The 20,673-nt window shown below is 35.7% G+C and overlaps 1 protein-coding gene across 1 annotated transcript; it reads left to right on the top strand.

The window, feature by feature from the left end:
• The first annotated feature begins 415 nt into the window (after window positions 1–415).
• LOC100888036 (solute carrier family 49 member 4 homolog) lies at window positions 416–20,072 on the top strand. Its single transcript, XM_030972492.1, has 13 exons — window positions 416–515; window positions 4,088–4,518; window positions 5,378–5,488; window positions 6,587–6,677; window positions 7,275–7,484; window positions 8,112–8,164; window positions 9,230–9,280; window positions 9,868–9,997; window positions 11,274–11,379; window positions 12,723–12,790; window positions 13,350–13,468; window positions 15,795–15,977; window positions 16,991–20,072. The coding sequence occupies exons 2-13, from the start codon at window positions 4,221–4,223 to the stop codon at window positions 17,158–17,160; spliced, it is 1,590 nt and encodes a 529-aa protein (XP_030828352.1). The 5' UTR covers window positions 416–515; window positions 4,088–4,220; the 3' UTR covers window positions 17,161–20,072.
• The last annotated feature ends 601 nt before the right edge of the window (window positions 20,073–20,673 follow it).

Genomic DNA, 20,673 nt, shown 5'->3' with positions numbered 1-20,673 from the left:
ACAAATAACTTCCCCATGGTAATTGCACTATAAGAAATTTAGGTAAAATTTACATCAACTAGTTAAATTTCATTTTCAAAGCTATAAACCCCCCCCCCCCCCCCCCCAAAAAAAAAAAAAAAAAAAAAAAAAAAAACGGCCGCAAGCTCCTGTCACGCCCAATTTTGCCACGCCAATCCATGATATTACGCCTCTGAGATGATGGACTAAAGGTTACCTTGGATGATATCATACAGTCATCACTATAATAACAATATTCCATACTAATAAAGTGCTTAATATATAAGAATTAATGACTCAAATCCGTTAGAACATTTCAGAAACTTGGGATACCATATCATTTCAGTTACGAATGATACCGTTTGAAGACACCATAAAATTGTTATTCTTGCATTAAAACAATCTCTAAATTCACAGAAAATCACGTGATTGTTATTGTTATTGTAACGTGACCATTGCTCTAGCTGTGAAGCCTCAAACTCAAGTTGGGAAAGGTCACTTGGCTTGGCGATATGGTAAGACGAAATAGTAATGAGTTTTATGTCTCAACTTTCCTTCATACTTAGTTTGTGTTGCCTGTCTAACCATGGACAAATTAATACAGATTAAGAGTAAGAGTAAGATCCTTGATGAGACACACTCCGTGGACATGATGAACACTTCAGCACTTGCGGAGCTGAGCCACTTGGCCAGCGGAGCGCGTCGCGGCTTCTCCAACTCTGCAGAGTCAGACCTGCTTGAGCGACCCGTAAGCCGTTACGTTGTGCTCAAAGTAGGGCTCCGCCCGTTTTGTTCACGCAACCTTAATAGCATTGACGACTATGTGTTGCTGGTGTGACATTTATAGACAAAATAATATAAAGTTCTTTCCCATGTTTTATATACTATATTATTATTAGTTCTATTAATTCTAAGTCATACCCATTTTTTCCCCTTCAAATTCGTGGGGGGGGGGGGGGGGGGTCCAAAAGGAACTCTTACCATAAAGGAGTTTTAAAGGTAAAGACCTGGGGGCCATTTATCGAAACCAACTCCATGATAGTCATATCTTTGTCGGCGACCTACGGAGATGTCATGAAGCGGATAAACCGTTTCACAAAGCAATGACAGACATGATATCGATATATCGCGATACTAGCAGCTCAAGAACATAGTCTTTGTCACGATCCATTTGATTTATCAAGAATAACCCAAAACAAGTTTTGGGGCTAAAATTGTTCAAAAAGAAATACATACATATAAATTCTCCTAAAATAAATAACAAATAGTGTCATTATCATATTTACATCATCAAACGATTTACATATTTCTGTAAAGATTCTTAAATTGAAGAAAAACCGGTGAGTGTTTTTTTTTTTGACAGTCGAATCAAAAGTTAGTTGAAGGATACCGTAATGTTATAGTTTATCAATACGTACTTTTTTGTTTATTGTGACGAGGAATTTAGGCAAAATGTCTTTTCTCAGCCAGTTTTTATTCTAGAGTCTCATAAATACTCGTTATATAATTGATTTGATATTGAAAAGATAATTTGGAAGAAGTAATTAGAGAGGGAATAATAATGCACATAGGCCCCAAAGGTATGACGGTATCCTAAGAAAAGACTATGGATCGACTATGGAAAACGGTGTGTAACATTCTTACCTCTCTTATTTATATGTTATAGTTTAACGATTTGTGATTTTATGTTTATATATTCAGCTTTCTAAAGTTTCTGTGTAATTTGTATTCTCACTTTTGTATATTTGCATTTCGCATCCCAGAGAATTACGTACCGAACTCGTCTATATTTTTCTCAAAATGATAGTGAAACTAATCGTCCATTTCGCGGCCCATGGAATGGCAACAAACTGACTTGTGATGGCGCTTCACAGCAATTAAAAAGATATGACAGGTTCGGAGCAGTGACAACTCGCTTGTCGCGGAAGTTGTCGCTCATCTTGGCAAAGACGGCTTCGTGAAACACTTAGCTGACAAGTTGCGCGACAGTGGCGAGATGTCGTTGATCTTGTAGTTATGACGGTTTCGAGAAACGGCCCCCAGTTATGGTCATGCAATTGCATTGTGAAAGAAACGTTGTGGAATCGATCAGAAAAGGTTGCTCATCTAGCATCTAGCATCTGCAAGGTTCTGGAATCATCAAAATGATAAGAAATTTGGCCCATTCTTCGTAAAGTTACAAGCACTATACACAGAAAGATGTATATGGGACTACCCTATATCTCTCACAGACCATGAGAGAAACAAATTTACCAAATATATGAATTAGTAGGCGGTTTCCCGGCAAATTTTTATCATCATGTATTAGTCAAAACATATTCTTTCACATGATTGGTAATGAGAGCTTCCATTTCATTTTTTGAAATTGGGGCGTTTCCAATACTGGTCTTTACCTTTAAATCAAGGTGCCCAAATCTACTATCTTTAAAAAGACTTTACCGTGGCATGGACTGACTATTACGGAGTAAAAAATAGTAATAGTTTATAGCCCCCTTCCCCCCATAAAGCCTAATGATGCCATGGTGCAATCCAATTTCGGTTTATTGTTCAGTCTATGTTTTGTAATCATATGTTTGTTTGTCCTTGCTGCTGCACGGTTAGGTTCAAAACAATGAAGTCTTTCATTCTACAATCTAAAGATAATATACAATGTTCTCCTTTTCTTTGATAAAAGTAAGTTGTTTATTTGGAGATTTTTAAGTCATTGTGTAAATAGAACCTTGTCCTTGTTTTCTGTGAACTTTGCTCTGAAACTAAATTATGTAACATCCATGAGATAACAACAAGTATTAGTCCACCACAAAACATGTGATTCCTCTAGTACTAGACATTAAAAGTAAATAGGGGGTTGTACTAGTATGTATTCTGGTCATTGATTAAAAAGGTTTTATTATAATTGCACTACGGAGACAGATGGCTGAATTATGAACAATTAATATTGGCAATAATACATACAAATGTGGTTTGAAATCCTCACAAAGTATAATATACAGTATATAACAAAATTCATAACAAAATTCATAACCAATATGACTAAGGCAATAACAGACAAATTAAGTCAGGTTTAAAATAATTTGTGAGGTGACACAAGAGTGGGGCAAAAAATGAGCAAGCAGGCCCTTTGCCCTTAAACACTCTCATTCATATTCATGCTCCTATTCTCACTCCTGTACCATGGACACTCTCATAAAAAGTCCTATTCACACTAGCCTCTTGTCGATGCCCTCGCGCTGTTGGAGTCTCTAAATTCTGACGAGCGAAGCGAGTCAGAGAAACCGAGGCGCTTGCGCGGAGGGCCTCTTGACAAGTGATCTGAATTATATATTCATGAGACCCGATTTCCAACTGAATTATGCATGTCTAGACCGCAGCGATTGTGTGTGTGTATGTGTGTGTTCGGGATTGCCCAACTAGGCTAGTCTGCAAGCACAGACCCTAATTTGACACTTTATCAAAAAATCATTGTGCCTTGAGAGAAGCCTAGCCCAGCTATCTACTGGTACCTACTGGTTGTACCAATATAGGTCAGGAGCAGCTATAGTACGTGGCATATGGTAGTCTTATAGTGCACACTCTCTGTTACGACTGACCAGGGTTTGTGCTTGCAGACTACAACTAGGCGGCCAGTCTCGTTCTCACGGAAGGAATTCGCACAGAGCGGTAGATATTACGTCATAGTAGCTCTCTCTGATTGGATGACTTTCACCGAACTCTGCTGGGTCGGAATATTCGCCAAACAAAGTAAAACATAAGAAATTCAGATCACTTGTCAAGGGGCCCTCCGCGCAAGCGCCTCGGTTTCTCTGACTCGCTTCGCTCGTCAGAATTTAGAGACTCCAACTGCGCGAGGGCATCGACAAGAGGCTATATTCACACTCGCATACACTAGCTAAGGTCTGCTCACCCATCCCTGGACTTCTCTTGTGTCAAGAAGTGTTGGGTATTTCAAATATAAATTTAGGGGTATCCAAGATTGAGAAAGATGAACATTGCTGTTTTTTATGCTTTTAATTTTACTTTTGTGCATTTGTGCATTTATATTCAAATTCAAATTCAGAGTAACAATACCTTTTTTGTTACTTTTTAGGAATTTTAACTGGTTACGCACCTGTAAAGCTCATGCCACTACCACTTCATCACTCTTCAGATGCCCTGGATCGTTGTTAAGTCTCATCAGTACTAGTCTTGGTCGGATCACGCTTCATATCAATCCTGGAATTATGTCCGGGTTTACCAAATCAAATGGAGTTGACTCCGACAGAGAACATCTCCTATCCCAAGACACTGAGACAGATGAAGGTCTCTATGGCAACGGTACATCAATCAATACCATATCTCAACCTCAAACAGTTATCCTGGATCCAAAGAGACCTGTCATCATTGATCAGAATGGACATTTAGAAAAGAATAAGGAGTATGATGTATACCTTGAGAGGTGGTATGTTCTGGGTGTGTATTCATTGATGGCATTCCTCCAATGCTTGGCATGGAATACCTGGGGACCTATAGAAGACACAGGTAAAAGAATCTCATGCAATTTGAATTCTCAGCATTCGTAATACAGTGCACCACCTATCGGATGCTACAGTTAGGCCAATTTTCAACTTCTGGGATCAACATAAAATTTGCGCTGCTGTGGCAGCATTGTCTTCCATCCACAGATAAAACCCATGGCAAAAAAAGGAGGGGGCCGGGGGGGGGGGGGGGGGGGGGAAGAACTATAAACGAAAATCTACAAATACATGTATTGCAAGAAAATATGCAGCATATATTGTTTACATAATTTAAATGTATAGTATAGGTTAGCCTGAAAGCTTCAGTGTCTGATATCAACAGTTGTTCCACTGAGACTACGTCTGACTCCACTGACAAATGTCAATTTTATTAAAGAATTAGGTAGGCACTCAAAGCCCTGAGATTTTCTACTTCTGGCTTTGTAATGTTGATTATTTATTTCCCATGAGGCATTGCTAACTTAGGCCTGTCTTTTGCACCAGGTAGGTGGTGCGCCATATTGCAAATACCGAGGGTAGTATATACTGTTTTCTCTCTGGTATGTGTAGGATGTCTAATTGTATTCTGATGAATTCAAGTTCCTTTGAATTATTTTGTACCCATTATATTGTGATGGTTAAAGACTGTTATACATGAATGTATTGCACGAAATAATATCATCATCATTATCATCATCATTTATTAAAGACAGCTTTGGTATTGGAATATTTCCTTTTATAGAAAATGTAACTGTTTAAAGAAGCACATTATTATTCTCAAGTGTTAATGCCACAGACAAGAGAAAGCCATACTATGTCAAATATGTAATCAGTGGAATCCCTTTTTAAAAATTGAAAAGAAATGTTCTTCTTTTGCACTTTAGCATCCATAGTCCTACAATGGGGGCCTGGTCAGTTTGCTTTGCTTGCCAACTGGGGTTGTATCACATTTCTTGTATCTGCTTTCTTCTTTTCATGGCTTTTACATGCAAAAGGTAAGTCTGAGCAATTTCGTTTAAATAATCATGTGAGTCTATTTCAACAATTCTTTATAAAGATGTTGTTGTGGATAGTTTTTTTTCTTTCTTCAGGGTTCATTTCAATACCGGTACGTGTTTTGGTATTGTCTCAGTAGTTGCAGTAGAAGGCAGATCCCATGCAAGAATATGGATAATCTACATATTTTTCTCCAGATACAGGAATAGATACATGCATGTATCTACATCATGACGTTTATTCAGAGAGATAGAAAAGTATTTAAGACAAAAACATAGAACCCAAACGCTAAATGTAGCTCTTGAAAATTATATACATAATAATTCTAATACTTCTAAAAGTGTTCATTGTCTAGTTCTCAAAACTTTCACAAGTAGGATTTTGTGGATATCATCTTGAAATATATGTTATACAATTAATTTACATTTCTATGTGATGTCCATGAACTTATACTTAAAATGGTTTCGAGAAACTGGCCCCAGGGCCCAGATGTTTCTGTATGCTCAAATGTTGTGTACCTTATTAAAGCAGGTATGATTATAGATTTGATGTTGCATGAAAATGTTCCTTAAAGGTAATACAAAGTTTTGGTATGGGGTCATGAATTTGGTTCAAATGAACATATTGGAAGCATATGCGATTTAACAATATTCAATGATCATTGTCACGGTTGAAATCGAGTCTAAAGGGATGAACTTGTTATTACTTTAACCTTAAAACAATGTTTCTTGACTACAATCGACCGATTTGCATTCCCGTTTGGAAATTATATATCGGAACTGCATATTTTAAGATTATCGTGGTCGCAGCTACGTACATGGAATGGCCTTAGGCGCTATTTGAAATATTTGAAATTTACCGGGAGCACCGGTAAATTTTTGATTATTCAATTTCTCGAAAGCAGAAGTGTTTTACAGACTAGATTTTCTAGTGCTTATAATACATCCTCAGGGGCATCCAAGTACCGGTATATCTAAATTATAAAGAATTACTATCCATCCAATTTTCAAAATTTCCCAAAACTTTGCATTACTTTTAAGCACAATAGTTTGCTGTAGCCTACACAATGAGTGTCATGACTTGATGGTATTTTGTAGGTCTACGTGTAGCAGTGCTGCTTACAGGAGGATTGCTGGTGATTGGAGTTGGTATAAGGTGCATCCCTGTACCCGTCCCTATGATGAAATGGTATGAACATGAACAATCATATGCTTTCAATCCCTTTACCTGTGCCTATGATGAAATGGTATGAACATGAACAATCATATGCTTTCAATCCCTGTACCTGTGCCTATGATGAAATGGTATGAACATGAACAATCATATGCTTTCAATATCGTCTCTTGATGCATATTGTGATGGTTGTAAAGTGTAAAGTTTACTGGATAATTTTTTGATCATGCTATTTACCTTTCCCTAAGATGTGTCATCCCTCAGTGAAGTGCTTATTTAAGTCAAACAAATGTAGTAATAAAAAAATTATGGTTAACTTTTACAACTATAAGGAGTAATATTCAAAGTCAGATAAAATTATTTGTAAAAATGTTAAGAAAATAGTGAGGCAGTTATTGTTCCATGCATTGGATTTTTACTTTGTATAGAAATCTACATTACTATTGGCTGGAAAACAAATTTGTGGCGATAGGAAGAACCATTTATATTACCGGTATGCAAAATATGAAATATTGCGAAAAATAATTAAGATTATTGTTTCATGCATGGATGGATTGGTAGACATGACTAATCTGGTGATTGTAATATTGTTCATTTTTTTTTCCTCATAAGGACAATGAATATTGGGCACATCTTCATCGGACTAGCTGGACCGATCCTGATGGCAGCCGTCACGTCCATATCTGCCACCTGGTTTCCAGCTAACGAACGCACCACAGCTACGGCTTTATCATCTACTTTGCCCTTCCTGGGTCTAGCAGTATCCTTTGTCCTTGGGCCAGAGATCGTGGGCAACATCAACATCAATGCGACAACAACTCAGTATGTTCAAGACAATTGCATTGCCTGATGTATTGTCATGGAGTCACTATTTAAGATAACGAAGGAGATTTAACATATTTTATTAGGGGTCAAAAGGAAGAAAATGATTACCGGTACCTGCTTTCAACATTGTATTAACCATTAGAATTCTTGATATATATATATATATATATATATATATATATATGTTCGGATGTGGGAAAGTATTTTATGGTACATATAATGTATATTATTTGAGGGTCAATTTTCAAATGCTCTAAAACTCGTACAGCAAAAATGCTTGGATGAAATGCATGAGCATTTGCATACAGCTTTCATTTTTATGTTGATTTTCATAATATTCTGTCCAAATTTCAAGATAATACTTATAATAGTAGTCCTGTTGGATTGTAGATATATGCAAGTATACTGTTTTCTATCAAATTAATTGCCTTGGTCAAAACCAAAACAATGGCTCATTTTTGAGCTAGATTAAACAGAATACCAGTAATTTGTACGTGTATGTATTACGAGGATTCCCCCCCCCCTGCCCTCTTTAAAAGGAGGTTGGATCGTATGAATACAGGATTATACTACAGCACTATAACACTGTACCAATAATGTTTATGTTCCCTTTCTTCCCAATAGATCTCCATTAACAGTACAAGGAGGAAATATTTCATTCCAGTATGATCATACAGGTGAGGCTTATTGATGGTGGTGTAAATTTATTTTGAATTTGTATTTGATAGTTAGAAATTTTGCAAGAAAGGGTGATTTGGGGCAAGTTCGTGACACATCAGTTCAGTTAGTGGGGGCCTGGCCAAGCGGCCAAGCTGGCCTGGAGACCATAACTTGCAGGTCAAACCATATCAGATAATCCTGTTTTTTCTGGTTTCAGTCTGGTTCCGGTTATCAAAAAATATATTGCAAATTTTCCGGTCAGGTTCCGCTCCAAGCCTTTTCTCTCTGTAACTCCCAGCACTAATTTCAGTGTTTGCAGATTTTAATTTAAAAAAAAAAAATATGTTTTTGGGTGTCTTTTTAACACCAAGAAATTTCATGAAAAAGGGTTGTGTATTTCTAAAAAGAATGTGCAACTAGCCTCACCTCAGGCAAATCTGGGAAAAAGCACAGTACTTTTTGTGAATTTGTATTTGATTTGCCAAAACAGAGTATTTAAAGCAGATTCTGTGAATGTTTTAGGGATAAAATGGGTTAAATTTTGTTGACAATTTTTTTGCGAATCCACAAAGAGGAGGTTGTTTTCGACTCTGCAAATATAGCAGTACATGTAAGTCTTCCATGCTCATAATGTAGAGGTAAATGTAACTTAGAATAAAAAGACCACTGAAAATGGCTAAGAAGGAGAAAACATATTTTTGTAATTTGTTTGCGATTCTGCTGAGTCATCAAGATTTTATCATCAAAATTTGTATTTATGTACCCAAAGTGCATAGATTTGAATGGTCCATGTAATCGGTTATCTTTTGATTTGACACCTGAGTCACACCGCCAAATCAATTACAGACAGACTGATTCTTGGCCATTTGGAGTAATATATTTTTGCTCGGTCTGCTGTCAGTCTTAATAGTGTGACTAGAGTATCAATGCCTATACCGGTAGACATTGTAATGATTAGGACATTTATAATATAATGATTGAATATATTGTCAGGAAATGTGAATGTATTGTATACCCGTATTACAAAAAGAGTCATATGTATAACCATTAGATATTTTGTTTTATTTATTTTCTTCTTCCAGATGATGATATTCAGAAACATCTCCAAGGAATTCGATTACTTATGTATATAGGTGAGTAAAGAAGTGGTAGGAATTTAAAATGGGTTGGCTGACTGTTTCAACCCAACATTCAGAAAAAGTCAAGGAAATTCTCTGAAAAATCCAGTGACATATTATAGTGAATTTAGGAAAAAAAAAAAAATTATGTTTCTGTTAGATGCTGCTTGTAAGTATCAGCTTGCATGGTGATGTAGATATACAGTAGGCTTGCGGATGCACCATGTGAGAGAGATGGAGGATTGAGGAGTCCTGAAAAGGATTCTCGGTAATCTTTCTTGAGGGTGTGTAGTCCTGAAAAGCAGTGTTGGTGTAGTCTTGAAAAAGACTGTTGGTTATCTTTCTTAGCTAATAGATCTAAGGAGAACTATAAGCTAAGAAAGATAACCAACAGTCTTTTTCAAGACTACACCAACAGTCCTTTTTCAGGACTACACACCCTCAAGAAAGATTACTGAGAGTCCTTTTCAGGACTCCTCAATCCTCCCTCTCTCTCACATGGTGCATCCACAAGCCTACTGTATATGTTTCTGTTGTAATCTAGTTTTGAAATGTAGAGATAATAAGTTTTTAATTGGTGTATTTCCTATCTTTTTTCACAGAGTTTGGAGCAGCTGCATTGCTGTATTTAGCAGCTTTGATCCGCTTTCCTGCCCGACCTCCGACCCCTCCTACTGCCTCAGCCATTGCTAAGAGGGAAGACATGAAGTCGGGGCTTATCGCTATTGTCAAGTGAGTCTATATCTGGGCATGTCCAAGGTAGTTTGCCCTTGTGTCATAGACTACAGGAACAATTTTAGAATCACTAATGATTTTATCACTTGAAAGCCCAATAAAAGTTTGGATAAGACCAAATATTAAGTAAAGTATAACTATAGATGTTTATTGTTGACAATATTCCTTTATAATGATAATAATAATGATGATGATGGCAGTATTACTACTATCTACTACATGTAGTACTAATTATACTACTACTACTACTACCAATATTGCTAGTACTACTACTACTACTACTTCTACTACTACTTACTACTAAAATTACTACTACTACTACTACTACTACTACTACTACTACTACTACTTCTATAGTACTACTACTACTACTACTACTACTACTACTACTACTACAACAACCACTACTACTACCACCACCACCACCACCACCGCAACCACCACCACCAACAACCCACCGCTACTACCACCACTACTACACCACTACTACTACTACTACTTCTATAGTACTACTACTACTACTACTACTACTACTACTACTACTACTACTACTACTACAACCACTACTACAACCACTACTACTACCACCACCACCACAACCACCACCACCAACAACACCACCGCTACTACCACCACTACTAGCACCACTACTTCTACCACTATTACTACAACTGATACTACTACAACCACTACTACTACCACCACACCACCACAACCACCACCACCAACAACACCACCGCTACTACCACCACTACTAGCACCACTACTTCTACCACTATTACTACAACTGATACTACTACAACCACTACTACTACCACCACCACCACAACCACCACCACCAACAACACCACCGCTACTACCACCACTACTAGCACCACTACTTCTACCACTATTACTACAACTGATACTTCTACTACCAATACTATTGTTACTACTACTACTACTACTACTACTACTACTACTACTACTGAATAAATGAATGGATGGATGGGTAAATGGGTAGATGCATTGACGAAGAAATGAACGAATGGATGCATTTTTTAAAAATCAATTTTGTTTTATCAGAGTATTAGTTTTGATTTGGCTTATAATTAATTGTACTTTATGTTTTTTTTTCTCACTTTCATATGTTGTATCCTACTTTAATGGTACTTTTGTATATATGTTGTTTGATCTTTTGCACTAGCGCGCCTTGAGCATTTGATTTCAAGTTGATTTGGCACTTTACAAATCTTATCTTACATTATTATCATTATTATTATTATTATCAAAGGAAAGTATCCTTCTGGATCCCAGCACTTGCCTATGCCACCGCCAGTGGTGCATACAGTGGATGGACTGCTCAGATGGTCACCATTTACAATGACCATGTAGACCAGGTAGGAAGGAACTCATTTGATTAATTTGATCCAGAATGCTTCTGGCTTCCTATATGTGGGGTTATCATCATATTGTATTACACTACTTTTTTAATCCAGATCTAAAGCTGTTATTACGAAGCTGAGCACAGATTCATTGTTTAAACAAAGTATAGTCTGTAGAGAGCCAAAGGGAGTTAACTTGAATTCAATTGATATGAGATAAAAGCCTTCTGGCTGTCCACACTTCAGCAATATCTATGAATCAGATTTGAATTAATTTTATTTGATAAGCTCTGTATATGGCAATGGAATATTATACATAGAAGCAGTGGCGTTGCTATGGGAATGGGGGTATGTTTCCTCACAATAATGGCAAAACAAAGGGGGGGTGGAGGGGACAACAGGAGGAGACAACAGGAGGAGGAGGAGTGGGGGTAGGCAACATGAAAAGAAAGTCACACCCCTTCTCCCACACTCTGCTGCAACTTGGACACCTTGTTCTTTTGCTCTCCATCTCAATGTCACCAGTGCTAGTGTCAGTGGTTGCATCGATCCTTGCTTCACCAAGGAAGCACCTTTTTGGCAGGAATTATAGGTATCATGAAGCTTATAAACTGTATATCATATTTCTGAATTGTGTTATATAGGTATGATTTAAAAAAGAAATATTTGTATTTGATTAGTCACCTTTTAAGTTTTATGATAAATTGAATGAAGAAGTATTTTGTGAAATATGATTCTTGTCATAGAATTTCTTGTCCAACTGTCACTGTCTTTCATAGTAGAGGTGAATTCTTGTCAATTCTAATTCATATCGGCTCATCATTCATCTTTTATCATTCATAAGTCAGATCCACTATGCAGATTTCTTGTGCTAATAGTGTGGCGAGCTTGGTTTCTCATGTAGTGATATTTTATAAATAATGTTAAAGTCACACTTCAGGACAGGCCCCAGTTGTTTAGTTGGGCAGGACATGGCTAGGTAGACTGAAAATCATTAATTCAGCCTTGCCCACTTCTATTGGGCTGATGTGACAGTGGCAGTATGCGTTGTTTCATAGTTTTCATGTGGCTGCACATGGTATTATGTAGCCTCTGTCTTGAAATTTCTCAGCAGAATGGCCAATTCTTATGAGGATTTGAATTTGTGGAGTGCGGGGCTACTTTGTGGCTTACATCTGCTACTGTATTGAGCCCCTAGCTACTAGGGGTTTATGATGCTGAAATTTATAAATAGAAAATTGGTCCTACATGGTGCTTAGGCTAGGCTTTACATGAAAGTGTGACTGTTGCATTACTCATAAGAAAAGGACCAAACTTTGTGTGATATTTGTAATTTTTTTATTTTCTTTATTCTACAGACTACATGTGGCTGGATAGGTTGCTACACTAATTTAGCAGCATTATTTGGGGGAATAGTAACAGGAAGGTAAGGAGATCATTTTTGAAGATTTTGGATCAAATATTATTCATATTTTGCAGTAAGATCTTGGCGTGCCATTCTGGAAGAATAGTGTGAAAACTGACGACGTTTGTAGATGATGAATACTTCATTTTTGTTATTTGTGGATGGGGATATAGTATGCGATCCTCATACATGACAGCCATCGGGGGGTGGGGGACATTTGATTTTGTGCCCCCTTCTAAATCCAACCCCCTCCCACTTTTGCCCTTGATGGTAGTGCATGAAGAGTTTACCCATTGTATTATATGATTACATCAGGTTGTTTCATGCTTAACAAAATGCAGTGGCCTGAAAAGGCACCTCCAGAACACAATAGGCATAATTATTGGTGAGATTGATTTACTACCAATTGAAATTTGACTTACAGGTGACAGAATATTCCTAGAATTCTTGGAGTTGTGTATTTAAGGTATTATTCAACATTGTGTTTTCAATTGGGGGTGGAGGGGCACATCCAGCCCCGAAGAGCACAGACACATCTCGGTGGCTTTAAGTGGCCTAATTAGTTTGTTTGTTGCTTCAGATTTGCAGATTATTTCACAGGAAAGATGAAACCCATCCTCCTCATCCTGATCGTCGCATCCTGTACAACTCTCTCTTGGTCTATCCTCCTCGCCAATGACTACATTCCTTTCAACTTACGTAAGTACATGATAATAGTCTGACTTTAGTACAGTGAAACCTGTATATAAAGACTGCTAAAGGGAGACAAGAAAAGTGGTCTTTAAAAGCAGGTGGACTTTAAGTACAGGTACCTTTAGTACAGGTTTCAATGAGGTTTCATTTTCAAGGTAAACAAATAACACAGTCTTTAGAGACAGGTGACCTTTCTATACAGGTGGTCACTGAAGAATGTACATGCAGAAAGTCCACAATACTACCATGGAACTCAGAAAACATTTAATGCTATTATCTCAATAAATTGCATTAATCTTCTGCGCATCGCTTGCAATCTTTAGCTCATTTTCGTGATAGGCTGCATAGCCCTGAGAAGATGAGCAGAAGGGAAGAAATAAGTTCATCTCCTCCCACACATTAAAGATAAACTCCAATTCTGATAAAGAAAAGAAAATTAATTCTCACAGAATCGAACAAAACTTATACTGAATGTTCAAGATTACAAATAAATGACATGTGCCAAACAATTTTGGAAGAAAATGTATACTGGCTGAGTAACGAGCATAGAAAGACGAGGAAATCAAGGTAGTACTATAGCCCCGACACCATGTGTGTTGTCCAATATATAGCTTTCTGTGTACAGTGCTTGTTACTTTACCAAGACTCGGCCAAATTTATTATGATTTTGATGTCTCCAGAACCTTGCAGTGCACACCAATACTTACATGCTACATGATCAACTGTTTCTGATCCATTCCACACCTTTTCTTTCACAATGCAATCGCATTACCAAAACTGGAGTTTATCTTTAAGTATCTGATTAGCTAACTGATTGCATTTGTGAAAGGGCAAGTCCACTCCAAAAATGACTTACTTTCAAAAGAAGCAGAAAAATCAGACAAACTAATCAAAAAAGTTTGAGCAAAATCAGATAACTAATAAGAAAGTTATGAATTCTTAATGACATGAAAAACTGTGAAAATCACAAGACAAATTGGCAACTCACTCACGAGTCTGTGACGTCATTGCCTCACTACCCACTAATTGTTATCTTTATATTGATAGTACAAATTTTCCATTTCCCCCCTAAGAATCTTATTTCTTCACACCAGCATCCAAGTTATATTGATAATAATATGTATTTGTGTGGGTGCATGAATATAGAGTTGTTTTTTTTCTCAGTTAAATCATGAAAAATGTGTATTTTGATAAACTATTTATATAAAAATCAATAATTATGAATACACAATATTCAGAAAATAGTATCAACTCTTCTAAGTTCATAAAAGATTTTGTGAAATGTCGTGCATGCAATATCATACAAATCATATAACCTGGGCAAAGGCATGGGGAAATCAAATTTTGGGGGATAAAAAGGGAAATTAATGGGATTAAACTATATAAAGCAATCGATAAATAGTGAAGGACATGATTAGTAATCCGATTTTACTCAAATGTGTTTTGCTCTGTTTCTCTTGTTTTTCTGCATCTATTAAAGGTACTATGTCCCTTTTGCAGACCAAAAAATGAAAAGGTTAAATTCTAATGGCATTTGAAAGATAATACTAATTTAGAACTCCCCTTAAAAAAATGGGGCTTGAAAATGTCTTTAAGTGGGAAAATAACGACTATTAGTTGTCAAATCGACTTAGGAGCTATAGAGCCAATAAGTAATAGTCTTGATGTTCAGACCATTGTACTGCATGGTCGTACGTTTTATGCTGCACAAAGATTCAATCAGTTTAATTTTGGCCATGACAAGAAGTGGGTTATTGTAGTAGACAAATCCTTGACAGCTTATTTTATGTATGTTATTACCAAAGAAGAAGGAAAAGCCAGTCAGACACTCAATACTGACAATAGTGTCTGACAGTGAAGTCTAGCAAGTAAACGGGTTTCCTTGCATAATTTGAATATAAGGACACTGCTAACGTTTAAATTTCACAGATTGGATATACATGACATATTCGTAATTACTGCGAAGTTCTACAGAATTTGAGGGTGGCTGCAAAAGAGACATAGTATCTTTAAAGGCAAAGAATTTTGGAGTTGACTTTAATCTTTAAGTTAATTCCTTATCAACCCTCTCAGTGCTATTGGTTGATTAAATCACAAAACAAATTCATATTGTACTTATATATGTGAAAAACCAAAAAACGGCCTAAAAAGTACCTATATTATAATTCATAATATTAGTTTTAGATTGGCCGCACGATCCGTATATAAATGTAAAACAAATCAGAAATATGAATGGATCGTGCAGCTGATATATTTAATCTCAATTACATCAGGATTGCAGATTAATAAACACATTTAATAAGATTTATTGGTATTTTTTCTTCTTATCTAGCTTGCCTGTATGTCTCTGTCATCCTATTTGGACTATTCCTAAACTCCACCATACCACTCTTCTTTGAGATAACTGTAGAGAGCGCATTCCCAATCGGTGAAGAGACAACCACCATTCTGATGACCTGGTTGAATAATCTGTTTGCTTTGTTTTTCCTCATATTACCGATGATCCCATCTATAGGTTTGTATTTTGTCATATTTTTTCAACACTAACACTAACATTCCATCCTTTTTTCATAGATCTTAAGTGAACATTCAAGTTATCTAGAAGATTAACTGACCAGTCACGAAAAATGCCAACGGCATGCATAAGGCAAAATAAATTCCTGGTCATAAGCATATTTATATTTTAGGTATAATTTCCCTTGCATACGTATGAAATGTCCCAGTAACTTTTCTTCATTTTACCTGAAAGTGCAAATCCTAGCTATGTACAATTCCATGTTTTGTTAATATACAAATAATACACAGCAGTGAGGGCATTAGTAAGAATTACCCACACAAGGCTTTGGAACAGTCTAACACACCCGAGGCGGTAGCCGAGGGTGTTTTCTTGACTGTTTTAAGGGTACCGAGTGTGGGTAATTTTACTAATTCCCGAACAAAATGATGTGTATTATTTGTTTTATAAGATTATGTTTTATTTTTTTATAAAGTGATGTTTTATAACATGATTTTACTAATGACTGGTCATTAGAATTGGATAATTACCGGTCATTATCCAAATTACGTGTTAGGCTAAATAAATGCCCGGTCACATGTACGCCAATCATTTGATTAGGATCCACGTCATCATCTTATAAAATTTGCTCCTGTTGTATGTGCAGTCTTATGATGGCAAATCAGTCACACCCTCTTCATTCTATTGTTGTGATGTGATAGTTGGAATAACTTGCCTTTTGTATTCAATAAGAATAAAGACAGTAAGGTAATGTAAAAAAACTCATTAAACAACTCTTTGAAATAAGGTATGATGGTTAGGAATACATGGCTGTTATCAAACCTGTAATGGATTAATGGAGCGTTGATTTAATGTTGAAAGATATGTTTTTAATGTTATCCTTTACATGATTATTTCCTAAACAATATATCTTTTAAATATTTTAAGACAAATTACAATGCAGAGCTGATATTAACCCTGTAGAAATCATTGTTTTAACATGGATTTTTTTTTCCTTCTTTGTAATTTTTCAGATAAAGACTTTGACTGGTTGAACTGGGTGATGCTAGGATCTGTAATTATTTGTATCCCTCTCATGATCTTCTACAAAGAACACTACAACAGACTTGACTTTGACGTAAGTCATCCAACTCAAGACAGCAACCCTGGAGGTCACCAAACCAATGGAGGGGTTTGTGCATAGTCCATGATGTGATGGTGTCATGGTATAGTGGTCTATTCACTCGACATTCAATCAAAATGTTGAGGCTTTGAATCCCAGACAAGGAATAATGTCCTTGTGCAAGACATGAATCCATGTAATCCAGATATGATAATTGCAGAGCCCTCAAAAAGTACAGCATTGATGTTGATAGTTTTATGCTGATGGCTTTATAACAATTGCAATGGTGGCAGTCACCTCATGATTTATTTCTTACACTAACCAAATCCAAACTTCAAGACTAGATCTTGCACTTGCACCCAGCCCTGAACATAACATAAAACCCTATGCAACCCTAATCCTAACCCTACATTTTTATATTTGATGAAATAAAGCTTGGAGCAAATGTCACCTGAGCATATGTTGAGCCACCGCATTAACTAAGTTAGTTGTGTACTTTGTTTTTAAATGCTTGGAAGCTAATAGACGAACGTGAATGTCATTCTTTTAATTTATTCTATTGGACTTTTTTTATGATGGTTGCATATATTTTTCATCAATATCATTATTGAGCTGCCATCTCTTCTCTACCTCTATTCTTTTCATGATTAATCAGCCATTGATTAAAGAGAAGAAAAAACTTTGAAGTTACATTTTTCCTTGGGTCCTTTTGCACAACTACTATTTCTTTACATATATATATATATATATATATATATATATATATATATATATACACACAAGCCTATTCAAAACATTTTACTGCTACAATATTTAGATATGTATGTAAGGTTATGCAAAATCTATATGTAAAATGTGAGCAAAGCTAATTTCCAGAGAAAAATAATATTCAAATTTGAAATTTGAACTGCAGTCAGAAAAAGAAAGTCATTTAATGGCTTGTAGGGGGGGGGGGGATATAAGTGATGCTTGGAGGTCACAATTAGCTTCTGAAGAATATGTCTCAACAAAACAATTAATGATGGGAAGCAAGAGACATGTCTAGTGACAATTATATGCCTTCAGAATTTTTCCTTGATTTGTGGTAATATCTGCAATTTTTAGACTTAAGAACAGAATAACTAACAGTATTATAATTAAATAATTGATATAGATTTTTTAAATTTTTTATTCAGGGATGTGTTTTCTTTAGATTTTTAATCCAAAACAATCAGTCTTCAAATTAGTTTCATGGCTATTTCAAAATAGTAAGTGCATGGTACCTTTAAAAGACAACTGAATATATGAACATCTCTGGAAGAGATGCTACATGTGTGCTATCATTAAGACTAGCAAGAATGATTTTTAAATTGTCGTTGTTTTTTCGACCTTGAAGTATTATAACCACAAACCAATTATATCAGATCTTTTTTAATAAATTTGATGACAGGAATGATAAGAATTTCCTGTTCCGAAACTCCAGATCCATGTTAAGTTTGGGTAAAATAATAATGGACATTAAAGATAGTAAAAAACAATTGCAAGCTTTATTAATTGTGATGCAATGTTATGAATAATTCCTGTCAGTTTAGGAAACTAATAGTGTGTGAAAAGTATTTATTAACTGTCGAAAAGTGCGGGATAAGGTGAATTAAAACAAATTGTGTTTTGATTATGCTTTATTTATTTGTGGCAGGTGTGGACAAGCTAATTTTTTGGAGGAAGACCTATTTTTTTTGTAGCTCCAATCAAATTTGTTTTTCTTGATCATTGAGCGAATGTGCCTTTGCCTTTTTATTAGTTACTAAGTGATCGGATTTAAATTCGGAATATTTGAACAACTTTTGTCCCATCTTGCTCTCACTTTCCCCTTGAAGATACAGAACTTCCAATTTTTTATATAATCTAGCATGGGTGATATGCTGTAAAAATGAGGAAAAAAGGCACAGATCTTTATGTCTTTTAGTGCATTTTTATGTACTGGAAGTCTTTTTAAACTACAGAAATGTGAACTCATTGTAGTAAAGAAATGTGATTAATTCAAGTTATACATCATATGTGTCTGGGCAAGCATCCCGCCCCCCCCCCCCACTCCGGGAAGGGAGGGACCGCATTCATGTTCCTAAAGTCTCCGGTAAAGGGGTACATTTCTCGCAACAAAGTCCAGCTCGTAATAAACACACAATCGGCTCGTATTGACTTTACACACTAGACTTAGTGGGGAGGGAGGGAACATGCATACGCGTACCCTAAATAAAACTGAGTGGGGGAGGGGGGGGTCGGGGCATGCATGAATTACATGGAGCAGTTGTTTCAACCACCCACTACTCTGCATTCAGTACTATCTTTATATATTGTCTCACATTTTTGTTTTTATTTTTGCTTCAAGTTGTAGCTATTTTAAATGTTTTAGGTGGACAGATAGTACTAATTCTTAAATACGTTTATCTTGTACTTTAATTTAGACAATCAATCATGTTTAATGTATTTTATGCACATTGGGTTATTGAATTGTACTACGCTTGCAATATGGTAAATATATTACTTTGCATTTCTAATTGTCACACTTCATGTAAAACATTAACTGCAATATTCTATTACCTAATAATTGTTGAGGATTTATTATTCATAGTAAACAGTGGGTGCTTTATGGTATGTTTTGTTTGTGTATCTAATCAGTATTTGTGGGCAATATATATATTGTATGCAATGAATGTGAAAAAATATGTATATGTTGAATTCAGGCAAAAAATTTAAGCATCCAATAACTAATAACTCTGATTTTATATTGATATTCATGTAATATTTTACGAGAATGCAATGATATGAGATTGTTTTTTTTTTATAATATCCTTGTACAAAACAGATGTATGAGTAAAATACTGAGGTGCTTATAACAGTACTAGGTGTTTTGATGCCTAAATATTTTTGTCAGAAAGTGCATTGAAATTATATTTTTATAAAATGGTGTTCTTGAAAATGTTTATTAAATGCTGTGTCATGAATTCAATGGACAAATGTTTTCTTATCTTAGTAATTTCAGTTTGTATGAAAATGTATATAATCTTTTTCTCTCTCCTTTAGACCATCCAAACATAAAAAATGCTCTTGAAAAAGTTTCCATGTCATTTTGGGGGTAATACATAGCAATCATGTTAAAACTATTGCAAAAATACTAAGGATTAAGTTGGGTGTGGATGTACATACATGTATATCGTGTATTTCCACCTCAGAATGTGCATCCTTGGCTGGAAAAAGACATCAATTTATTTGGAATAACATAAAATAACTTCTCCATCACATTATCTAATCGTTTCTGATCTGTATGTGGCGTGCAAAAATATGTTGTATGTTTAATCAAGAAAAAGAGTTTAAATGGACAGATTTATGAAATTGAAATATAGAAAGTTTTCATAACCCCGTATTCTGACAAAATCACACTTTTATGTTTCACTGCGCCTTACATATCCCACATTCAAATGTAAATAAAAAATGTTTATTACTTCGGACTCGTAATAAAATTATTAATTGAAAGTTTTTATCAGATAATACGTATATTTGGTAAAAAATTAAAATCATTTTTTTCCCTCATTCTTTCAAATTTTAAGCAAAAAA

This window comes from Strongylocentrotus purpuratus, unplaced genomic scaffold (genome assembly GCF_000002235.5).
Source record: "Strongylocentrotus purpuratus isolate Spur 01 unplaced genomic scaffold, Spur_5.0 spur5_scaffold_6, whole genome shotgun sequence".
Lineage (NCBI taxonomy): Eukaryota > Metazoa > Echinodermata > Echinoidea > Camarodonta > Strongylocentrotidae > Strongylocentrotus > Strongylocentrotus purpuratus.
Note: the sequence above shows the minus strand (reverse complement) of the source record. Positions and strands in the feature narration are given on the sequence as shown.

Coding starts and splice junctions, on each gene's coding strand:
- LOC100888036 (XM_030972492.1), top strand. CDS start 4,221: ATGTCCGGGTTTACCAAATCAAATGGAGTTGACTCCGACAGAGAACAT. Junction 4,519..5,377: donor GGGACCTATAGAAGACACAG/GTAAAAGAATCT, acceptor TTTGCACTTTAG/CATCCATAGTCCTACAATGG. Junction 15,978..16,990: donor ACCGATGATCCCATCTATAG/GTTTGTATTTTG, acceptor GTAATTTTTCAG/ATAAAGACTTTGACTGGTTG.